The sequence below is a fragment of the Poecilia formosa genome, unplaced genomic scaffold, assembly GCF_000485575.1.
Source record: "Poecilia formosa unplaced genomic scaffold, Poecilia_formosa-5.1.2 Scaffold20, whole genome shotgun sequence".
Taxonomy (NCBI): domain Eukaryota; kingdom Metazoa; phylum Chordata; class Actinopteri; order Cyprinodontiformes; family Poeciliidae; genus Poecilia; species Poecilia formosa.
This window is the reverse complement of record NW_006799959.1, coordinates 2,799,810-2,819,334: the sequence shown is the minus strand read 5'-3', so window position 1 is coordinate 2,819,334 and position 19,525 is coordinate 2,799,810. Positions and strand designations below refer to the sequence as shown.

Here is a 19,525-nt window from a genome sequence, read left to right as displayed (position 1 = left end):
AACGGACTTATTATTTGTCAGGAAGAGAAAAGGAATTAGATCTAACCTACAGATTTACCAATGCATGTTTCTCTGTTTGCCTTTTGTGCAAACTACACAGGTAACAAATACATTCATAAGTGGAATCTGTGCGAGTGATTTTTCTTTGTTTGTGTGTGAGGTGGAGACTGCTACAAGACTGAGACAGAGCAGATCAATGTCCCCGCTTGGGGCCTTGGGATAGTGACTAACCATCTAATTAGAGGGAAGGGAGAAGAAGCAGGGCTTTAAATGAATAATTAGTGTCTTCTCTGAGTCCGAACAATGCAGGGAAGACATGAAAAATGGCCACCACACTGCATCGCCGCCTCTGCCGACAAACTAAATAGGCCGTGTCCTGAGGAGAGCCAGGAGACCTGATACCGGGGAGATCTGGAGATGAAAAGACGAGCAGATACTTTGTGGCCACCGTAGGTGAAAGATAAGCACTTCATTTATCATCACATACTTTCCAAGACAGTAAAGTCTCATTCGTCTGGAGTGACAGGCTCCACTGCTTATCTGGGCACCAGATGCTAACTTTAGAATCTCTCACTTTCTTATTGCACATTTTCAAACTGATGTAAATAAACTTTTCTTCAAATGCTACACTGCAGAGTAAAGCCTCCTGATTCAGAATGAAAGACAACAACAACAAAAACAAAACACTGCATTTCTAATGCAGTGATCCCACAAAGCAGCTGAAGACAACAACTGCGGAAAAACATGAAGACCTATTTTGTGAAAAGATGAACGTGAAACAACACAAACATTTGAAATTCCCCAGTCAGTCAGTAACAGGAGTATTAGTTTTGCCAATAATATGACTTTGAAGAACAGCATAAAACTATGATCATTATTTCACTGGAGCCTGGTTTGCTGTGTATTTAGAAGACATGATGTGAGTTCAGGTGACAGATTTAGGACTAAAATGAAATCTCAGTTTACAATTAGAACAATTTAGCTTGTTATTTAAAGAAATAGTTGTTTTTTTTTTTTTTTGCTTAATTTTTTTTATAATAGACTTTTCTTTGCCTGGAAATGCTCTGCATTTGCATTTTTTGGACAGGAAGATTATAAATGCTGGGACACAGCCAACCTCGATTTCCTGTGACTTCTATGTAAATAACCTCCAACAACAAAGCTAATGATGGTTTAAAATGTCACAAAATGACTGTTTTGTAAATTTCTCTTGGGTGAATTAGATCTAGTGATTGGAGAACTCTGATCAAATGTTAATCCACTTTGGTCTCCACTTTCCTCAGACTCCCTGTTAGCTTCATAGTTCAGGACCAACAAATCTGTTTCAACAGAGACCCAGGAAGGCCAACCGAGCTACAGAAAGTATTTGAGATTAATTTCAAGTTGCTGAGTTTCCAACTCATCCATGACAGCGGTAGTTTAAATTTAGCAGCCTGGCAGATGATAAAAATGTTCCATTTACTAGGAAGAATCAATCGTTTTGTTTCTTTGTACTTGTCAATGTCTTAAATGTAAAAGCAGAAAAAGTCTTTTAAGCTAAATGTTTGAAATAAAATGTCTTTCTTTCACTCTAAGTACCTTTCTATTGACAAAATAACCAAAATAAACAGCTTAGACTGACTACATTGTTTTAATTAAATGTAAAAAACAAAAGATCACATACAGGTAATAGATAAAATAACAACTTTTAAGATTTCAATGATAAGTTTCGCATTCACCTGAAGCAATGTTGATGTTCTTTTGGCCATTAGCCGTCGTTTATGAACCCTGAGTGCTTGACCTGCTGTCAGTCTCCTCCTCTTTCTGAAGGTAAGCACAAAACAATTGCCAGTCTACTTGTTCTCATTAGCAAACATTCTACGAAACCCGCTGCCCTCATGATCAATACCTCTAATTCCCTAATGGCCCGAATGATTTCGTCTAAAGAATCAGAAGCCAGACGAGGGGGGAAATCTCCGTGGTGCCCTCCTGGTTGTTTCTGGAGGATTTTTCTGAGTAAAAGGTTTCTTCACAGCACTATTTCGTCTTTGAAAAGATTAGATACCACAGAGTGTGTTCAAGGCTTTAAAATCCACTTTTTGCTTCCTTACAAATAATAGTACAACTACTTTTTGGCACTCCTGGTGAAGATATTGGGAAAACCCATAAAATAAATTCATCTTTTTATTGTAATTTAAATCTTTACAACCCAACACTAACCTTGCCAGGATTCTCTTACAACTTTTCACAGTTTTGAAGCGAATATACAGAGAGATCAAACCATTCCTTTTCACATAATGTTGTATTGACTCCTATATTCTTCACTTCAAGTTACTCCACAGGTTTTTCTGCAAGATTTGCATTTGGGGAATGAGATGGTCCAGGAAGATGGTTGACATTTTGCCTGTTGAATCATTTCTGTGCTGATCTTTGGTCAATTAAAGTCAAATAAACAAGACAGATTTCTTGGGATTTTCACACTTGTTTCATTGTAAGGAGGCCTGTATACCAAAGAACACTTTAGAAAATACTGCGTCTATTTTCAACAACAGAAAAAAGCCTTTCAACATCTCAAATAACATTTTAAAGAATCTCTATTCTATGTAGAAAGCTCACTGAAGTATAAGGTAAACCCTAACCAGTGAAATCATTTAGGATTTTGAACTACAGACGGTCATATTTGGACCAGACACCTTAAAAACCCTAACATAGCTGCCCTTTAATTTAGTGCCATGTCATAACCTGTAACTTTAGTATTAGCAGGCGGCTCCAGCACACAGAAACAACCTCCTACAGGCCAGTGTTTACAGAGCAGAACTCTTCTCACGAGTTGACATGCAAATACGCAACAAGAAAACTTATTTGGGAATTAACCACCTTTTTTTTACTCGTTCCAATCTCTTGTAGAGTGTCACTCTGGCAGAAAGCTGTATAACCCTAATTAAAACAATATCAGTGTTTTCAATAATTCTGATCATAATTTCTTAAAAGTCGATAAGTGTTTAGGGCTTTCTGTCTCTCACCACACCTTGACCATTTCAGCAAATTGCCTTTATTTCTTCACTATGTAAATATCTAACCACTTATATTTACAATATGTGCCGACCAACAGAGAGGCTCCCACTAAGCAAATTGGTAATAATTGTAAAACTAAACAAGCTGTATGTTGAAAAATGTGCTTATGTACACATTTGGAAAAGTAATTTGTTTTTTAGAGGCTAGAAACAAATTACACAGTTGGTATCCTCATGATAAGTGTTTATTTACAGTTAGGACCCTTTCTGAACTCTTCCGCCAAAGGGAGCCACATGATAAGCCAGCCAGGGTTTCCTGATTTGCTAAAGTTGCCAGTAATAAATCCATCTTTGTCTCCTAAAAGTCCCAATTTTAATTTTTCCTCCATTACCAATATGAGTGGAAAAGAACAGCAACCTTCTTCAGCCAAAACATCAGCTTGCATGACTGACCGCAATTCAACATTGGAAAAAATATACTTTATTTATAGGAGCCTTTTAACAACCAGAATTAACCCAATGTGCCAAAGGATTTGCTGTCTCATAATCTGGATATCTGACTGTATTGACACTGTTGTATCTGGAGCAGAAAATGAATTCAAGCACACACCCCGTTCTCTACACAGTGGTGTCTGAACCTGCTTCAGAGTGCAGGCAAAAGTTCTGCTTGTGGTGACAGCTGGCATCAGACCACCTAGGGAAAATATTCCGTCTCTAAAAACAATAAAGAGTGAGATAAATTATGCAATCACAGAAACCCGAAAGCATCACAAGGTCAACCGCCACGAGGCAGAGCCGAATCTCAGCTTCAGTCTGGGTTTAATTTCCAAACCACATGAGCGACTTTGCTTCAAAAACATGTTGTCTTGTTTTAATTCACCCTTTTCTTCTTAAGGCAATTAATTACTAATTTAGGTTTATTAAAACTGTTTCCCTCCAACTGGATTCCTACTGCAAAGTTTTGCTTTACAGGTATTTGGAAGTAACAACACAGACACCGATATAAAGTTTCATCAAGATATTTAGAAAGAGCTCATTTTCACTTCTACAAAAAAAAATCAATAAATGCACTAATTGTTTTCTACTAAAGTTGATGTTACTGTTTTGTATGCTGCCATGCATGCAAAAACATGCAAAACATTCTATGTAGAAAAATTAAAAAGTGCCATTTATTTATTCATTTTCCTGTTGTTTCATTTAATTGCTGGTCGTTCCCCTCATTCTGTTGCCGCCCTGGGCATGTGCCCATGTTAGTGAAGTTAATCAGACCAGAAGAGACGCCACAAGTTTTGCTTTCAGTTTCAATTATCCTGGATCCCCATTTTAGTAAACTGTTTTCATAGTGTAGCAGAAAAGAATATGTACCGTTAATTTTTTGTGATTTTTATAATATTTGAGTTTTCTCCATGTCCAAAAAAAAAATAAAAAATAAAAATCAGTGGTAGTTTGCTTTCTGTGGTGATTATATTGTGTATGGTAGTGCGTAAGAAGCATTATGATGCATTTTTTTCCCTTTGGCATCATGTCATCTGACGGCATGGAAACAAAAGTCAGATGCATAATAGTATGACAGGGTTATAAACAGCCCACACCAGTGGCATCCGCTCTAAATTTAACCGTTTTAAGCTCCTCTATTCAGAAGTGTCAAAACTTCTGATAAAGATGCTAAGATAGGCAGAAATTATTTGATTTAACATATAAATACATTTCAATATTTTTAAAAATTAGCTAAATTTGTGATAATTGGATAGTCTGAGGCAGATTCAGGGTGTTAAATTGACTTGCATCAATTTATGTAGCACTATTAAGTTTCCAATAAACATGATTTTTGGACTGGAAGAAGAAACCAGAGCACCCATAGAAAACACACATTAACCAGGAGAACATGCAAACTTAAGCACACAGAAACTTGTTTAAAGACTTTTTTACATGTAACCTAATTTGCAGATCAAACAGTCAGAAATTAAAGAAAGAAAGAAACAGCTAGTCATTCTTTTTACGGTCTTTCTTCAAAGGCTTTTTTAGTCTTCAATCTATTTACTTAAAAAGAAACAACATCTGTACCACAAACATCGCTTCCATTTCCTCAAACTTTATCAGCTTGTACTTCTTCAGAAAGGACAGACGTTTACTGCAGTCGGGGTCAGAAAGTTCAAGACAGTCTTGGTCTTGTAAAAACCCTTGGTGGACACACAGCATGTACGTGAAGAAAACACCTGGTGGCACTCATGAGTCCTTCACATGTTACTCAGGTGTCACCTCAACTTCAAAAGACCTTGTAGCAGCACCATAAATCCGTCTTAATTAAGCAACATCTCATCACTGCATACTTTTCTGAAGGTTCTGCAGTAAAAAAGAGGCCCGCCCCGTCCTAACACATTACTTGGTTTTAATGTGTTCAAGGTGCGACTGCCTCACCAGATGGATGCAATGTTGCCAGGGTTAAGTCTTTTGTTACATGGTGACAGATGGTTAATCAGCCTTTCCTTCTGATTGTCCATAAAGACAAAAGTGGAACCTTCTTGCAGCGCTGCGACCTGGTAGTTAAATGTTCAGATGCAAACTCTCTGACAGCTCTGTAACAAAGACGCATCTTAAAATAACCCGAAACAGGTGGGAGCTGTGGCGTTTTTATAATAAGACTCATTACCTATCACGGCAGGTAATGTCAGCCACATTCACAATGTATGATACAAAAAAGCAACAAAAAACAGCGACTCATTCTTTAAAATATATGTAATTAAAGTTGTGTGTGAAACTGGCAGCTCGAGAGTTTACACAGGGTTTATTATTGCAGGAATTACCATTTATGAGCATCTTTACAGTGGAGTGACAAGCAGTTTGTCTTCCACTGCCTTTTTACTTAGAAAAACACTTTTTTGTTTGACACATTAGAAACATTCACAGCTGCTACACATCTCTGTAGTTAAGAAAAGGCTCTGCGGCATAACAAGTTTTTCCTGGTTATTTGCTGTTGACAGATGAACTCCCAATGTGGAGATCAAAGCTGCGTTGTCTTGGCAGACGCTTGAGGACTTCACCCTGAGAGTTTCACTTTGTCAGTCGGATTCAGTTAGGGCATATTGTTAATGCATGTCAGCTAAGAAGAGCCACACCAAAACAGAATGCCTTTCCAGCGTGGAGCGCTGCGGGGAAAACACATCATCAGACTGTCTCAAAAACAAGTATTCCAGAACATCACAGCACAGAGACAGAGGCATGCAGCAGAATCGTGCTTGATGTTATCCACAAAGGGTGGCTTTAACAGCGAGTTGTGTGTGAGAGGATTGGAAAATTTTCATATTCCTTTTTTTTGTGTCTGCTGGAGAGAGATGTCACGTGAAGATGCTAAGGAGGAGCTTCAGCGGAGCAAACCTGATCAGTTATGCATGACCTGCATTCAAAAAAAAAAAAAAAAAAACAAACAATAAAAATGTCTGGTGGTGCATTTGATGGTTTGAACTTGTGGGGAACAGAAAAGGGAAATCCTTTGGTCTGCTTGTTTGATCCTCACCAAAAGCTGACTTTATTTATTTATTTTTTTATGCGGTTTGCTTTCCAATTGGGCTTTTTTTTTTGCAACTAAACTACAGTCTTATTCAATATATTAAATACACATTCCTTCTTATTTGTCAGATTAAAGGTACCTTTGAAAAATAACAACTGTGAAGCAGTTTTAATCATAATTTTCAGTAAGGCCACCGTTGTGTTTTCCAAAAGAATTCCTTATTGGTCTGATATGATATTATAATTTTAAATGTTGTGTTTTCATTAGCAGGTTAAGAGAAATAAACATTAAAGACACCTCATGTGTGTAAATCTTTTCTGAATCAGACTTCACTCCTCCTGCTCCCTTATTTCAAAATTGTGATAAATTTGTCCCAGTGTACCTCAGTGGGACAACTACAATCTGTAGTTCTGCATTTTTAAAAAAAGTCACCAATTCAATTTTTAACACAATTTGATTATGTGTCACTTTTTCCTGTTTCTATTCCTGCACTAAAAATACCTCCAGCTTTCAGCTGACAGTATTTTTTCAGTGCAATCTGCATTGAAAAAATGCCAAGAAGAATGCCAAGCAGTATAAATAAATATCTTTAATTTAAATAGGCGAACTGAATCAGCACAGAATCATTATTTGCACAGTGGAGCTATAATAGCAGCAGTTCTGCATCTGGGTCTAGTTTAACCTGTTTCAATGGGCCCCCATGTGCTTCTGGCTACATATGACTATCCCCTCGATTTACTCTCAGTGTAACCAGGGTGGCATGACACCCACTGACAGGAAACCCAGCTGGACAGAAAATGAACTTTTGGCAGGCAGTGCAGGTGCCACAGTAAGTGGCGATGATCTACAAACCACGCAACATCAAACATCAGCAAAATAGTAGACAAAACGAAGGCAGAGACAAAACAAAAGCCAGACGAAATGAAAACAAAGATTATTGTTGCCTTTTCCTTTGGCATCCAAAAGGATTTTCTTTTTTCCGGCTCTACTTGCCAGCCGCTGACAGGGAACATTGACACTGAAAGATCATCAAGTTCTTTTGCTTGGCAGCCAAAGCTGTTAAATTAAGCAGATTGAGAACAAGAAGCGCCAGAAGGTGCGGCACCACGTGGCGATTGTGGTTTCACAAAAGAAGAGACAAAGCAATCGTGTCTGAAAGCTCCCTGCAGGGAGAAACCATCTCTGCTGGGTAAGATTGTGGATGCAGCGCTCACAGCAAACCTCTGCTCATGTTCTTATGAAAGAGCTCAGATAGAACAGGAGTGGCATGTCAAACACCATTTGATATGGGCAAAGTTTCACTCAGAAAGTGTAGCTATTTCGCAAGACACAGGAACATGTTTAGGACAAACAAAACTGTCCCGTACGGCTGCATAATATACTGTAAATATATGGTCATCACAATAACAGCGTGTGCAATATTCATATCACAAAGTACTTCAGGGCAGCGATAATTGTTGGCTGATATATTCCAGTTGTTATGAACTTGCATTTTACATGCTAGTGGAACATTTGCTGTGTTGAGCCGAGTCTCACAGCACACTGCAAAAACACAAAATCTTACCAAGTAATATTGGTCTCGTTTCTAATGCAAATATCTCACTCCTTAAAATAAGATGAAAGTAGCTTACAGGTAACTTTTCAGCAAGAAGTAGGAGAAATGATAATAAGTCAGTAATTTTTTGAAATTGATGAAAACATTTTAGTTCCATTGTCTCTTATGACAAGACATGTTTTAGTTGCAACCCTATTATTGACTCTATCAACACAGAGAGCAGACACAGCAAACATTTTGCGGTTGAAAAGATGCCTGTAAATGTCAATAATTACTAAGTGATCATCAACAAGTGTGTTTTCCTCCAGTAAAAGCAGGAGTCTGCTGATCTAGAACTTCAGAAAAGCTGCGTCTGAATGACTCACAAAACCTCAAGAAAGCCTCCTTTGATCAGCTGAAATGTTTGGCTGTTATGCACAGCCCCATTGTTTGGAGAAAACCAAACAAGCACATTAGCAAAAACATATTTTGGACTTGTTTTGCAGCAACGGGACCTCAGCACCTCGCAGTTATTGAGTGGACCAGGATCTTATTTGTTTAACTAAATATTCTAGATTAAAACACGAGGCCGTCTGTCAGACAGCTGAAACTCGGCCAAAAGTTGGGTCAATTATTCCAATTGACGCAGCAAATCTACAACAAAATATTTATACGACAAAAGATAGGCTTTGCAATGGCCTACTCAAAGTTCTCAACCTCTTTGAAAGGCAGCTCTGCAGAACTAAAAGCCTAAGGAACCTCAATGAAGTGAAGGAATGCCATGAGGAAGAACAACTTAACCATTTCCAGAATTGTGTGAAAAACTATTTACATTTCTATTTCTTTAGACCTAATCCAACATTTCTACTTTTCACTTTTGTCATTCAGCTCAGTCAGTCAGCTATGGATTAATGGAAGGCCTTCCGTGCCAAAAAACTCTGCATGTTGGTGCAACAGATTGTGTTGCAAGATTCTGTCGGTTGAGTGCCGTATTTTCTGAACTGTGCCCTTCATTATGTCCCCAGGCACCTTGTGAGCATGAAACCAGTTTCGCCTGAAATCAATGTCAATGACATATAAAATTTTATTAAATTACATCTTGTTTCATCTGCTAATTTGCTAGTGAGCATCTGAATGAGAAAACTGTTGTTATTATTCGAAAATATTATTTTTGACCTCATAAATGCACTGTTTTGGGTAACATTACAGACATATTTGCAGCAATAAAGGCAGGAGTAAAAATATTATTAAGAATAAACTTTTTAAATCAGCCTTTGATGTTTTTTTTATTATGCTTTCTGGTATTTTTACTTGATATTTTTTTCTGTAATGAGAGATGTCAGTCTAATTTCTGACCAGAATGTAAAGTTATCAGTTAAAATCAAGTAATTTTACATCTTAACCTGCTAGAACTTTTACTTATTTTGGCTCCAAGTTGTAGCCTATGTCTCTCACATGTTTATATGTGGTTTTTGTAGTATTTGTATTTATAAACAAATAAATAAGAGCTAAAATGCTTGGCCTAAGTGCTAACTGTGGTGATTTACATTCTAGACAAATAAATGAATCTGCGCACCAGCTCAATGGATCTGTGGCTTTGTGAATTTGAAACCCAGGTTTGCTCTTTCAACTTTGACCTTAACGGACACTTAAAAGGTTTGCTATCTAGCACACTGAACAAAATACACAGTCTTGTGAAAAAAAGCCACTCATATTCCAGTAGAAAACACATGTACACATAATGACTCAAAATGTACCCTGGACAAATTCACCCTTCAGACACAAAGAGGCCATTTAGCCAACAGGCAGCACTGGATGGCCCTAATGGGCCTGAGCCATTCAAACAGCAAACCGGAGTCACGTATGCAGCTCAGACATGATAATAGTGGGATCGCTGGAGGGTCTGAGAGACGTTTTTCAGTCCCACTGGTACCAGAAGAGTCTCGTCTTGGTGTTTTCAAATTATTACCGCTGTTCATCAGTTCACCTCAAGCTCATACATGTCAAACCCAGAATTGTTTCTATGCTCCTGCTTATTGTACTTGAAATGCATGAATGACTAAACAGGCCCCGGCCTAATTTTCTTTAAATGCATGATGCAGTGATGACACTTTTATGTTTAAAGACGTTATTTCAATAAAATATAAAATTATAACCAAATATCACCTTCTTTGTCTGCTAATTATTTAAAAAAATGTTTCTCTGTCATACTTATTTGTGTAATTTGTCTTATTTTGTGGTTGTGGTTTGCTTTGTGATCTACGATCCTTGTTTTTATTCATAAAGCTGCAGCATGTTAGCTTTTACTTCATCACCTCGTATCTTTAGTTACCAACCAGATGTTTTAGTGTTTCTTCAAGTATTCACAGTCACTTTTTTGTGGGGCTTTCATTTTTAAGTAATATTTTTGTATAATCTTGTAACAATATGGAAGTTTGCAGCATTCTGCAATATCCCAGTTGCAGTCACTTATCCCTTTGGAGGCAGATAGGAGGCCCTGAGGGCATTTCAGCTGATCTGAGGCGTGGACAATACGGATGCAGTTTTACATTTACGAGAATGCATTTCAGAGTTGTCAGTAAAATGAAGTAGTGTGTGTTTAGGCTGTAGAGAACAAAAATATTGGAGCTTGCTCTACAACAGTCACATTTTTTCATGCTTTCATTCTCGCTGATTTAATAACTATAAGGCACACTTGGCAGATATAAAAAAAGCAAGCATTAAGTTAACTCTGATTAATAAACTGAGACAAAAGAGACAAGTCTCCCATTTAAACAAACGCCTGATTTAAAAAATGTATTTAGCTTATAATTTACAGATGAAATATGTAGTTTAAATAAAACTGACTAGATGGAAAACTGAGCACTTTGTAACAATAATCTCAGAAGCTACATGCTGTGAAAAAACAGCACAAACTCAAGAACCGCATGTAAAATATTGAATGTATAACTTAACAGGAAAATTATTAATGGAAGCAAAGAAGATAAAAACAAAGAGAAGGGAAATGAAGACCAAGGAATAAATTATAAAAAGAAGCTTTTTGCATGAAACTTAAGATGGGATATTGTTTGTGCTGGGAAAGAACGGATAAATATTTATTTCAGATGAACTGAAGAGTTATGCTTTGTTTTTGTTCAACAGCTCATATTAACTAAAAATAATACAACAACCCTGATCTGATTTAATCAGCTTAGGACTTTTATGTCACTATATACACTACCTTTAGAAAGTATTTTGCCTCCTTACTGGTTACTACATTTTTGTCACACTTAATGGTTCAGATCTGCTCATAGTTTTTGGTATCAGGCACAAAATAACCTTTCAAATCAGTTTTTGAATGAGAATTTCATTACATAATAATTGGTTGTGACACACTTGAGGCTCATGAACTGCCTTTAAACATCTTTTAAGTTTTATATGGAGGGATTTTTACCCATTCATCTTTGAAGAAATGAACATTCTCCAGGATCTGAATGAAATATACAGTATAACTTTAATAAGTTGTAAATTTGCCCTTGCTGTTCAGACTCTTGTTCTTCTTTTTTTCCCCCTGTAATTTAATTCATGTCCACCTGGATTTCCAGTAGGACAGTAAATAACATTTATTTTCTATTTCTCCCTACTATTGGAAAGCAGAAATTAGACCTGGAAATGATTTGTAAAACTGAACCTAAAAATTAAGCTAATGTGGAGTAAAGGGGTATTACGTCGATTTGGGTTGATTTTTTTCCCCCTTAACAAATGACATTATTTAAAAACAACTTTTTGAAATTTACCAGATTATATTTGTTTTTTCTTTTTTGTTTTTTTTTCTTAATCAGAAACATTAAAGTGTGACTAAAGCAAAAAAAAAATTTTTTTTCATTGCACTTCACTAGAAAATGTATATCAATTGTAACAAAGCCTTAAATAAAAGCTTAACCAAATGCAAACACCTGCAGTATCTGAAACCTGCCATGCAAGAATTGTGATCTTTGACATTAAAAGCACAATAGGAGGATCCATCCAAGTCTTCTATTTCAACAGGAGCGATTAAAAAGGTGAAAGGAAAGAAAGTGCAGGTATTAAAGACAGCCTGCTCTGTGTGTGTTTGTGTCAAAAGTGCTAAGTCTCTTGGAGCCACAAAATCTCCGAGTACAAGCAGTCCATCACACATATTAATCTGAGATTTACTGGACGGAGAAAGTCTCACACCCACATAATGCGAACTAAACACACAACTGCATCCACAAACTGGCAGGAAACAAGAAGCATGTCAAAACAAGCTACGAAGCCAAAGGCAAAATCTATCAGTGCTGACAAACACGTGTCCATGTGGATTCTGGGTCGGGTTATTACAATCCTGTGTTAAGGCAACTGGACTTTTTAGTTCTGGAAGAAGTTCTGTCCATTAATAGCATTCAGAAGCCAACATAAGAAAGACGTCCAGTTTCTGCTCAACCATTTGGGACGCATACAAACACAAGCTGGAACTGACAATTTGCATTAAATTAAAAGCAAGCCCAGACAAGGCAGCAGGAGGGGCGATGGGAGGCAATTAGAGACATTTTTTCGATGATAATAGCTGCGCACAACCACTGCAGACCACGAAGCTATGCATGGCAGGTGGGAAGATGAGCTCAGTGATAAAAAACGGCCGGTCTGCATGTCCACTGTACGTCCCTGAGGGCAGACGAGAGAGAGAGAGAGAGAAGAGTGGCAGCTTCTTACTCTGGCACGAAGGGATGTCACAATATTTCCAGTATGAAACGTCTTCGTGATCGGCGATGTAGCACCAAGGCTGGACGTCCCCATCAGGATTCCTGCAGCCATAGAGGGAAAGAGAAAAAGCACAAATAAGCTGGTGTACAAATAAACAGACACATTTAGAGCTCTTCTTTGCTTCTTTTTCATAAAATAATGAGTATGAAAATGAAACAGGTGATAAACTGAAGTTTTTCACTTTGAAAAATTTGAACAGTAAGTTCCCACCAAAGGTGAGGCATCAGCCAGGAATTTATGATGCAGATTAACTGCTAATAAAAAGGTCATTACTTGCTCACAAGTATAAAATAATATAGCTATGCAACATTAAGTCTGTGCAGATGCTTGCTGTGATGTAGAAGTTTCTTTTTATACAAAAGGTTGACCTGGAGCTGTTTAGAACAATCAGAGCCCTGAAAACATTTTCATTTCTCTTCAGCTTTCAGTTTCCATCCAGCAACTATTCTATTAGGGTTTTATGTGACAGAGCAACACGTATTAGAGCACAATTATAAATGGACACATGGTTTCCAAAACAGCTTACAAATGAAACTCTAAAAGGTGAGAAGCAGCAACAACTTCCAAAGCTTGCCACCAATTTTCATTTGGATTTAGGGTTGGTATTAGACTGGGCCGCTCTAACACATAAATGATTATGTTTTGGGTTGTTGTCCTGCTTCAAAGTAATCCTTCTCCACACTTTCCAGTATTAACAGCCTATAAAAGATTTTCATCCCATCAACTCTTTCCGTCTAAAAAGTATTTATTTAAAATTACCTGTGTGCCTCTTTCCACCTTTACAAGATTTGATTGGTACACAAATAATTTTTCTACCTGAGTTGCTCCTCCAGAGTTACCAGTGGCATTTTTTTGTTTTTGCTGAAATTTGCCCCTGAGCTCACCAGTCTGACTATCCTCTCTCATCTTTTCACTCGGTACTGCGGCTTCACTTTGCTGACCGCAGTATAAGACCACGCTGCTGTGAACCGTGTAATCCTCCGAGGAAGAATCTTTTTAAGTCAAAGTAAGTCATGCGATTAACCTTTGTTATATATAATACATTAAACAGTCTGTGTTAACATTGACAGGCTTAGGTTTTAGTTGAGCCATGCTCTCTCCATTTTCAGATGGAAAACAGTCCCTGTGGCTCCATGAAGCTGAATGTTCACAAAGGTTCACCAAAAAACATCTTAGTGGATCCGCTGTGTTTTTACTGAGGTGAAATGACATGCGGTAGAGCATTAACTAATTAGAAGTAGGTCTGGGAAATAATTAGGGTAGAAAAAACAGAAAGAAAGATAAAACAGAGGAGAGGGAATAGGTTATCACATGGACGTACTGTTGCAAAACTAACTTTATAAAGACAAAAACTCCATTTAGAGTTGAATACTCAACAGTGTTTCTAGGGTGATTATTTCCCATGTCAATCACTATGGGTTTCATCTGTTGGCACTTGTCTGCTCAGCTTCTTTCCTTAAACTCTGGAGGCTCAGCCATGCCAGTCAAGTCCAGACTAAACAGTCTTCTGGAGGTCAGAGGGAAGGCTCTTTGTTCTGGGCCAGACAGACAGAGACCCAAAAAAAGAGAGAAAGGGGTGATGGGGCCAAGCTTTTGTCCGAGTCTGCAGCCTCTTTTGAAACTCATCAAGGCACTTTTAACCCATCATAATAACCCAGAAAGGCCCCTTGGTGCTTTTCCTTTTCAGTTTTCTTATAAAAGCCATGAGGAGTGGGATGGGACGGGAGGCTCAACATCTCCAGGGTAAACCAGTTCTGCAAACCAGAACCCTTGTGGCAATTTCAGAATGCTGGGAAATGAAGTAAAGGCAGCCATGCTGTGAACTGGAAGCTCATCTTAATGCCGTTTCAGCTCTTAAACCTCCTTTTTGGGATTAACTGCAGACTGTAAAAGTACACTGCTTGCTTAAAAACAGGCTTCTAAAGTGACTTTTTTTAGCCCTGACTGAACGCCACAAACCTTTTCTCTCATGACACAGCTCATTGTAGCATTTTGAAAAAGCCCTGCAGTGCTGCGCTATCCTGTTTCACTTTTTTTCTGTGCAAAGTTGTGAAGGGCGTTTCCATTTCTTTTCTTTTCCAATAAAAAACACTATCCGGAGTATCTTCTCCTTTTTTATGCTCTGAATGAACACTGAAGTTGTTTTGCAAGACATTTTGCTCTGAGAATCTAATCATCGCTGCTTCCATTGAAGCCTCTCCACAGTAGCTCATCCCCCAACTTTTTCTTCTTTAACATTCACAAGCTTGATTTTGTCATATCATGTGCTGGGATCTATTTGTTGCCTCACTAAATGGGAAGAGGAGACCTGTTTGTTTGGCTCCAGGCTGCTCTTTAAACAGCCAAAACTGGGCCAAACAATAATAAAAAGTCGCTGTATTACAAACCTATGCTTTATATGGCTCGCCTCCTCTTTTTTTAACACCTGTCAACACAGTATAATCATTTTTGAAATATGAATCCAAAGAATGCATAAAAGCCAATTATGCAGTTTAATGTGGTTTCTTAATCCCCCAGAAGGAGGCAGACATAAATTAAGCATTTGAATCTGAAAAAGAAAAATCCTCAGCAGACCACCCACTTCATGTGTGATTCACCAGCTTCTTTGATATATGATTAATTTAGCGGGTTCTTCAACCTGGAGCCTTTTTCTAGATCTATCACACAATCATACAGCCGAAAGAGGAGTGGGTGGATTTGTCATTTCAAGGTATGGTAAAGTTTGAAAAAGTTAGTTTAATCATTGCTTCAGTATTGGGTTTTTTTTCTTCTTCTTTTTTACATTTTGCTCCCACATGTCAAACTCCTTCCAGTGAAATGAGATCCGAGATCCTGTATGCAGCATGGATTAATGCAGTGGTGCTCTTTCCCTGCCTGCTGCTGCACACTGCCAGTCAGCTGAGAAGTTTCTGTTAGGAAATGTTTTCCCCCATTTGCTTTATTTCTGTGCAGGATTTATGAGCTACATCGCACTAAACACATGAAGAAGCAAAACAACCCACCAAATCCAGCCTGGAAATCCCACATTTTCCTTGCTTTGCTTTTTCTTTTTGGACTTTCCCTCCTTTTTAACAAATGGGATTAACTTTGGCTAGCAAGAGTGTTTTGGGATGAATTTTAGCTTTTAATTATTTACTTTTTATTGAAGTCTCATAAATGCCTTTTTAACCACAAAAACAATGTATCCATTTGCATTCCTTTGTCACTGAACCCCAATCAAACTGTTTTTGTTAGTTTTTTCGTTTGATTTCTGCTTTCAATTTTGCTATTTCCCTGGGGTTGGGATTTCAAAAATCGTATTGATTTCCATCAGAGGAATATGTTTTTGTTTTATGTAAATCAACCAATTTCATGATGGGTAAAAAAAACATGTTCTCTTGTTTTGTTTTTTTTGTTTGTTTTGTTTCTTTCTTTAAATTAATTACTAACAGTGACAGATGAGATTCTGAGATCTTAGAAAATTAATTCACAAACTCAGAAGAATATGGCAGATCTGATATTTATATTGTAATATTAAAAAGAGTGGGGCTTTATGATCCATATTTCTTACCAAATCTTCCCCTCGACTGATGCTGTACAGCACAGTTTCCAGTCACACTCAGTGCAACAGTCCCAACCACGTACACAGTATTATACAATTCTTAAAATTCCCTGTTGGGGCTAACAAAGTTTTATCTTATATTACCTCATCTCATAATAAGATATGTTCAGATGTTCATTGCAAAGGTAATTTATTTGTAGTCCATTTAACAAATTCTGCACATAAGATGACAAAATTATTTTTAAACCTTATTAGATCATTTACAAGAATACAGAGAAGTGTAGTCAAAAACATCAGGCGTCCCTAAAAGAGGATCAGTTCACTGATGTTTTTGGGGTTTTTTTGCAACGAATGGTGTTGCTTTTCTCCCTTTGCTGCAGTATTACCACATATATTCACGTCCTTTTTTTTCCCCAAAACAATTTGCATCACACCAACAGTTTCCCTTTTGAAGACAGCCCTGGCTGTCGTTTACATGAATACATGTAAATGTGTTTGGAGTTTTCATTAAATGTATCCACAACTTATTTGAATGTGGGAAAACTCGACCTGGTTCGCTTGGGAAAACCATTTTCAGAGCAGATCTACTTTTAATGTCCAATTTTAGAATAAGAAAGCACGTGCAAACTCATATCTTCAAACATTTAGCCCCTGCTTACAGCTTTGTGCATCTGCCACATTGTGTATTATTTGTGTGTTTGTTTGCACGAGGCCTAAGAAAACTTAAAATACCAACAATGTCTGATTCGGAGATAAAAGCAGACTTAGATTGATGGATATGTTTCCATTTTCCCCTGCAGTAAAGAGAAAAGATGTTATCCTAGAAGAACTGTGTGTTTGTCCCCGTGTGAGGGATTTTTGGGGGAGTAACATTCCCTTTGCTGTATGTCAGTTAAGGGCTGCTTTGGCTCTGATCAGCAGAACTTGTTGAAACACTCCTATACCTGGAGGAAGAGCACTGAATATGTTTAGACTCTTAATTGGCACAATTACGATGATTGAGTCATTTTGCTCAGAGTGAGCCACACATTTCGGTACACAGCCAATTATACCCACAGTCCCTCATAGGCTCTCCCAAGCCGCACACTTGAAAGCAGGACCGGTGTCCATCAGAGCACCACCGGAAAAACAGCCGTTCTGAGCTGGCCGCTGCTCACATGTTTTCCTTCACTCAAAAATTTATGATCAGTTTTAAAAAACGCCTGGCGCCGTGAAGTTAGATATAAAAATCCAGAAAAATCTTTAACATCATGCTAGTTGTGGAAAGACCGGTCATAACATGCAATAAAATGTTCACAAAACAAACATTTAGTGAGATTCTAGGTTGACTTTTGTTTAGTTTTACTAGCAGACATGGAAAAGGGAGATGAAAGCTCTACCTCCCTCATTTTGCAGGATTGGTGGGAGGAGAAATGCTGATTGCAAAGTAGTGATGAGAGGCTTGTCTGGATAGGGATTTGAGGTCAAAAGCAGATCAGAGTCTGGTAATTTACTGCATGAGAGAAGACTCTTTAATTGACTTGGATGATGTAGCATGCAAACTGCTCTCTGATGCTGTCAACGTGGAGGAAACGTATAACTGGGGAGGGCTTCCTGCCGCCTGCTGGTGAATTTCTGCACCACGACAACATGCTGAACTCAAAGTCATGTTAGAATGCTACGAGTTACTGTCCTTGACTAATCAAACATCAGATCCTATTACAAAAATACTACAGAAAAAGCAAATATGACTGGTCTGTGATGGATTAAGACAGCATACACAGACAGATGTTCAGGGTAGTTAGAACCAGCAATCATGATTCCTTTAAGTGCAAATCTCTGGAAATATCCAACTGTACTCACAGTTCAGAGCTATTGTTTTTGTTACCCAGACCTAGTCATTGACAAACTCCACTTGGGGACTCTGCTTGGTTCTCTTTACAGTAGGAAATACAGTGAAAGGTGCAGTAACGTCGCCATGCCTTAGTAGTTGCCAAGGAGATGAATATGAATGACTTTGCAGGCATGCCTGCTTGGTGTTACTGCTTCAGAAATTGAAACCACCTCCTGATTATTTCTCCAGATTACACTGCATGTGTTTCCGCTCTGATCGACTCTGCTGTGCAGTTCACCGGCGGAGCGCAGCCATTTCTGACATCCAAGTCAAAATCGTTCATCTCCTTGTGTTTGTTGAAAAGCAGGTGAACATGTGTCACCAAACCACATTATCAACATGAACCAAGATCCTTCACGTTAGACAATTTCTAAATGCGACAAATGTTTTTTCCTCTTCACGACGTATCTTTTAACTGAATGTGATTTATACGCTGGAGCAACTTTTAATTTGGGAAATACGGTTCTCCTCGTATAGTGCTTCTGTGTTTCTCTGCGTCTCTTTGCTGTCCTGTTAGCAACAAGTCAGTCATAGCGTTTGTTAAGAAGTTCTTCTCCATCTTTTCTACATTAGTTCCAGAGCATGGGCTTAATTGTTGTATGCAGGTGTACTGCTGAAATGTTTGCTACCTGGTGGGTGTGTCCTCTGTGGCAGCCATCTTGTGTTCTAACTACAGAAAGCAGCTATTTTATAGGAAGTGAGCTGATAAGAGCAGGGGTTTGGTTCAAAATGCAAAGAAAGTCAAAGTAATTTAAATAATAAATTATGCATTGTATATGTTTGCTTAACATTCATTGTTGATAAATATGAATATGAAAACATTTGATCTCTGAACACTGAAATTATTTTAGCCTTTTCTTATTTGTCTGCTGATAGTTTCTGCAACTGTTTCATTGTTGTGTGCTGGAGCTGAGTCGATTTTGTAATAGCTGACTGCAGCTCTTTGCGAGGCTGTCCACAGGGATTTAGGTAAGGACTGATTGTTGGCCAGTTATCCATCTTTCATTTTCCTTTGTACTTCTGGAATCCCTTTGCTGCCCAGCTGAAGATGCAATATTCTTGCTTAAAGTCTAGTTTCAAGAAAAAAACATAAAAATAAAAGGTCTAGCATTAGATTTCCTTGGTCAGCGTATCCTTTATTTAATTAATTTCAAAATATAAGCAACAAAGGCAGCAGCAAAGCAACTTTAACATGCAGGACTATAACTAAGATTAAATTGGGACCAAATAAATTGGCTTAATTTGAAATAAACAGAAGTTGATTTGATGCTGTATCTCACTTTACCTTATTTTTCAAATTTTGCTTTTGATTTAA

At 37.8% G+C, this 19,525-nt stretch overlaps 1 protein-coding gene across 1 annotated transcript in view; it reads right to left on the bottom strand.

Moving 5' to 3' along the window:
- kremen1 (kringle containing transmembrane protein 1) overlaps positions 1–19,525 on the bottom strand; it is an 89,736-nt gene that overhangs the window by 33,608 nt on the left and 36,603 nt on the right. Inside the window, exon 3 of the mRNA XM_016669117.1 lies at positions 12,746–12,837. Coding sequence (XP_016524603.1) covers positions 12,746–12,837 — 92 coding nt within the window. The remainder of the gene's footprint in view (positions 1–12,745; positions 12,838–19,525) is intronic.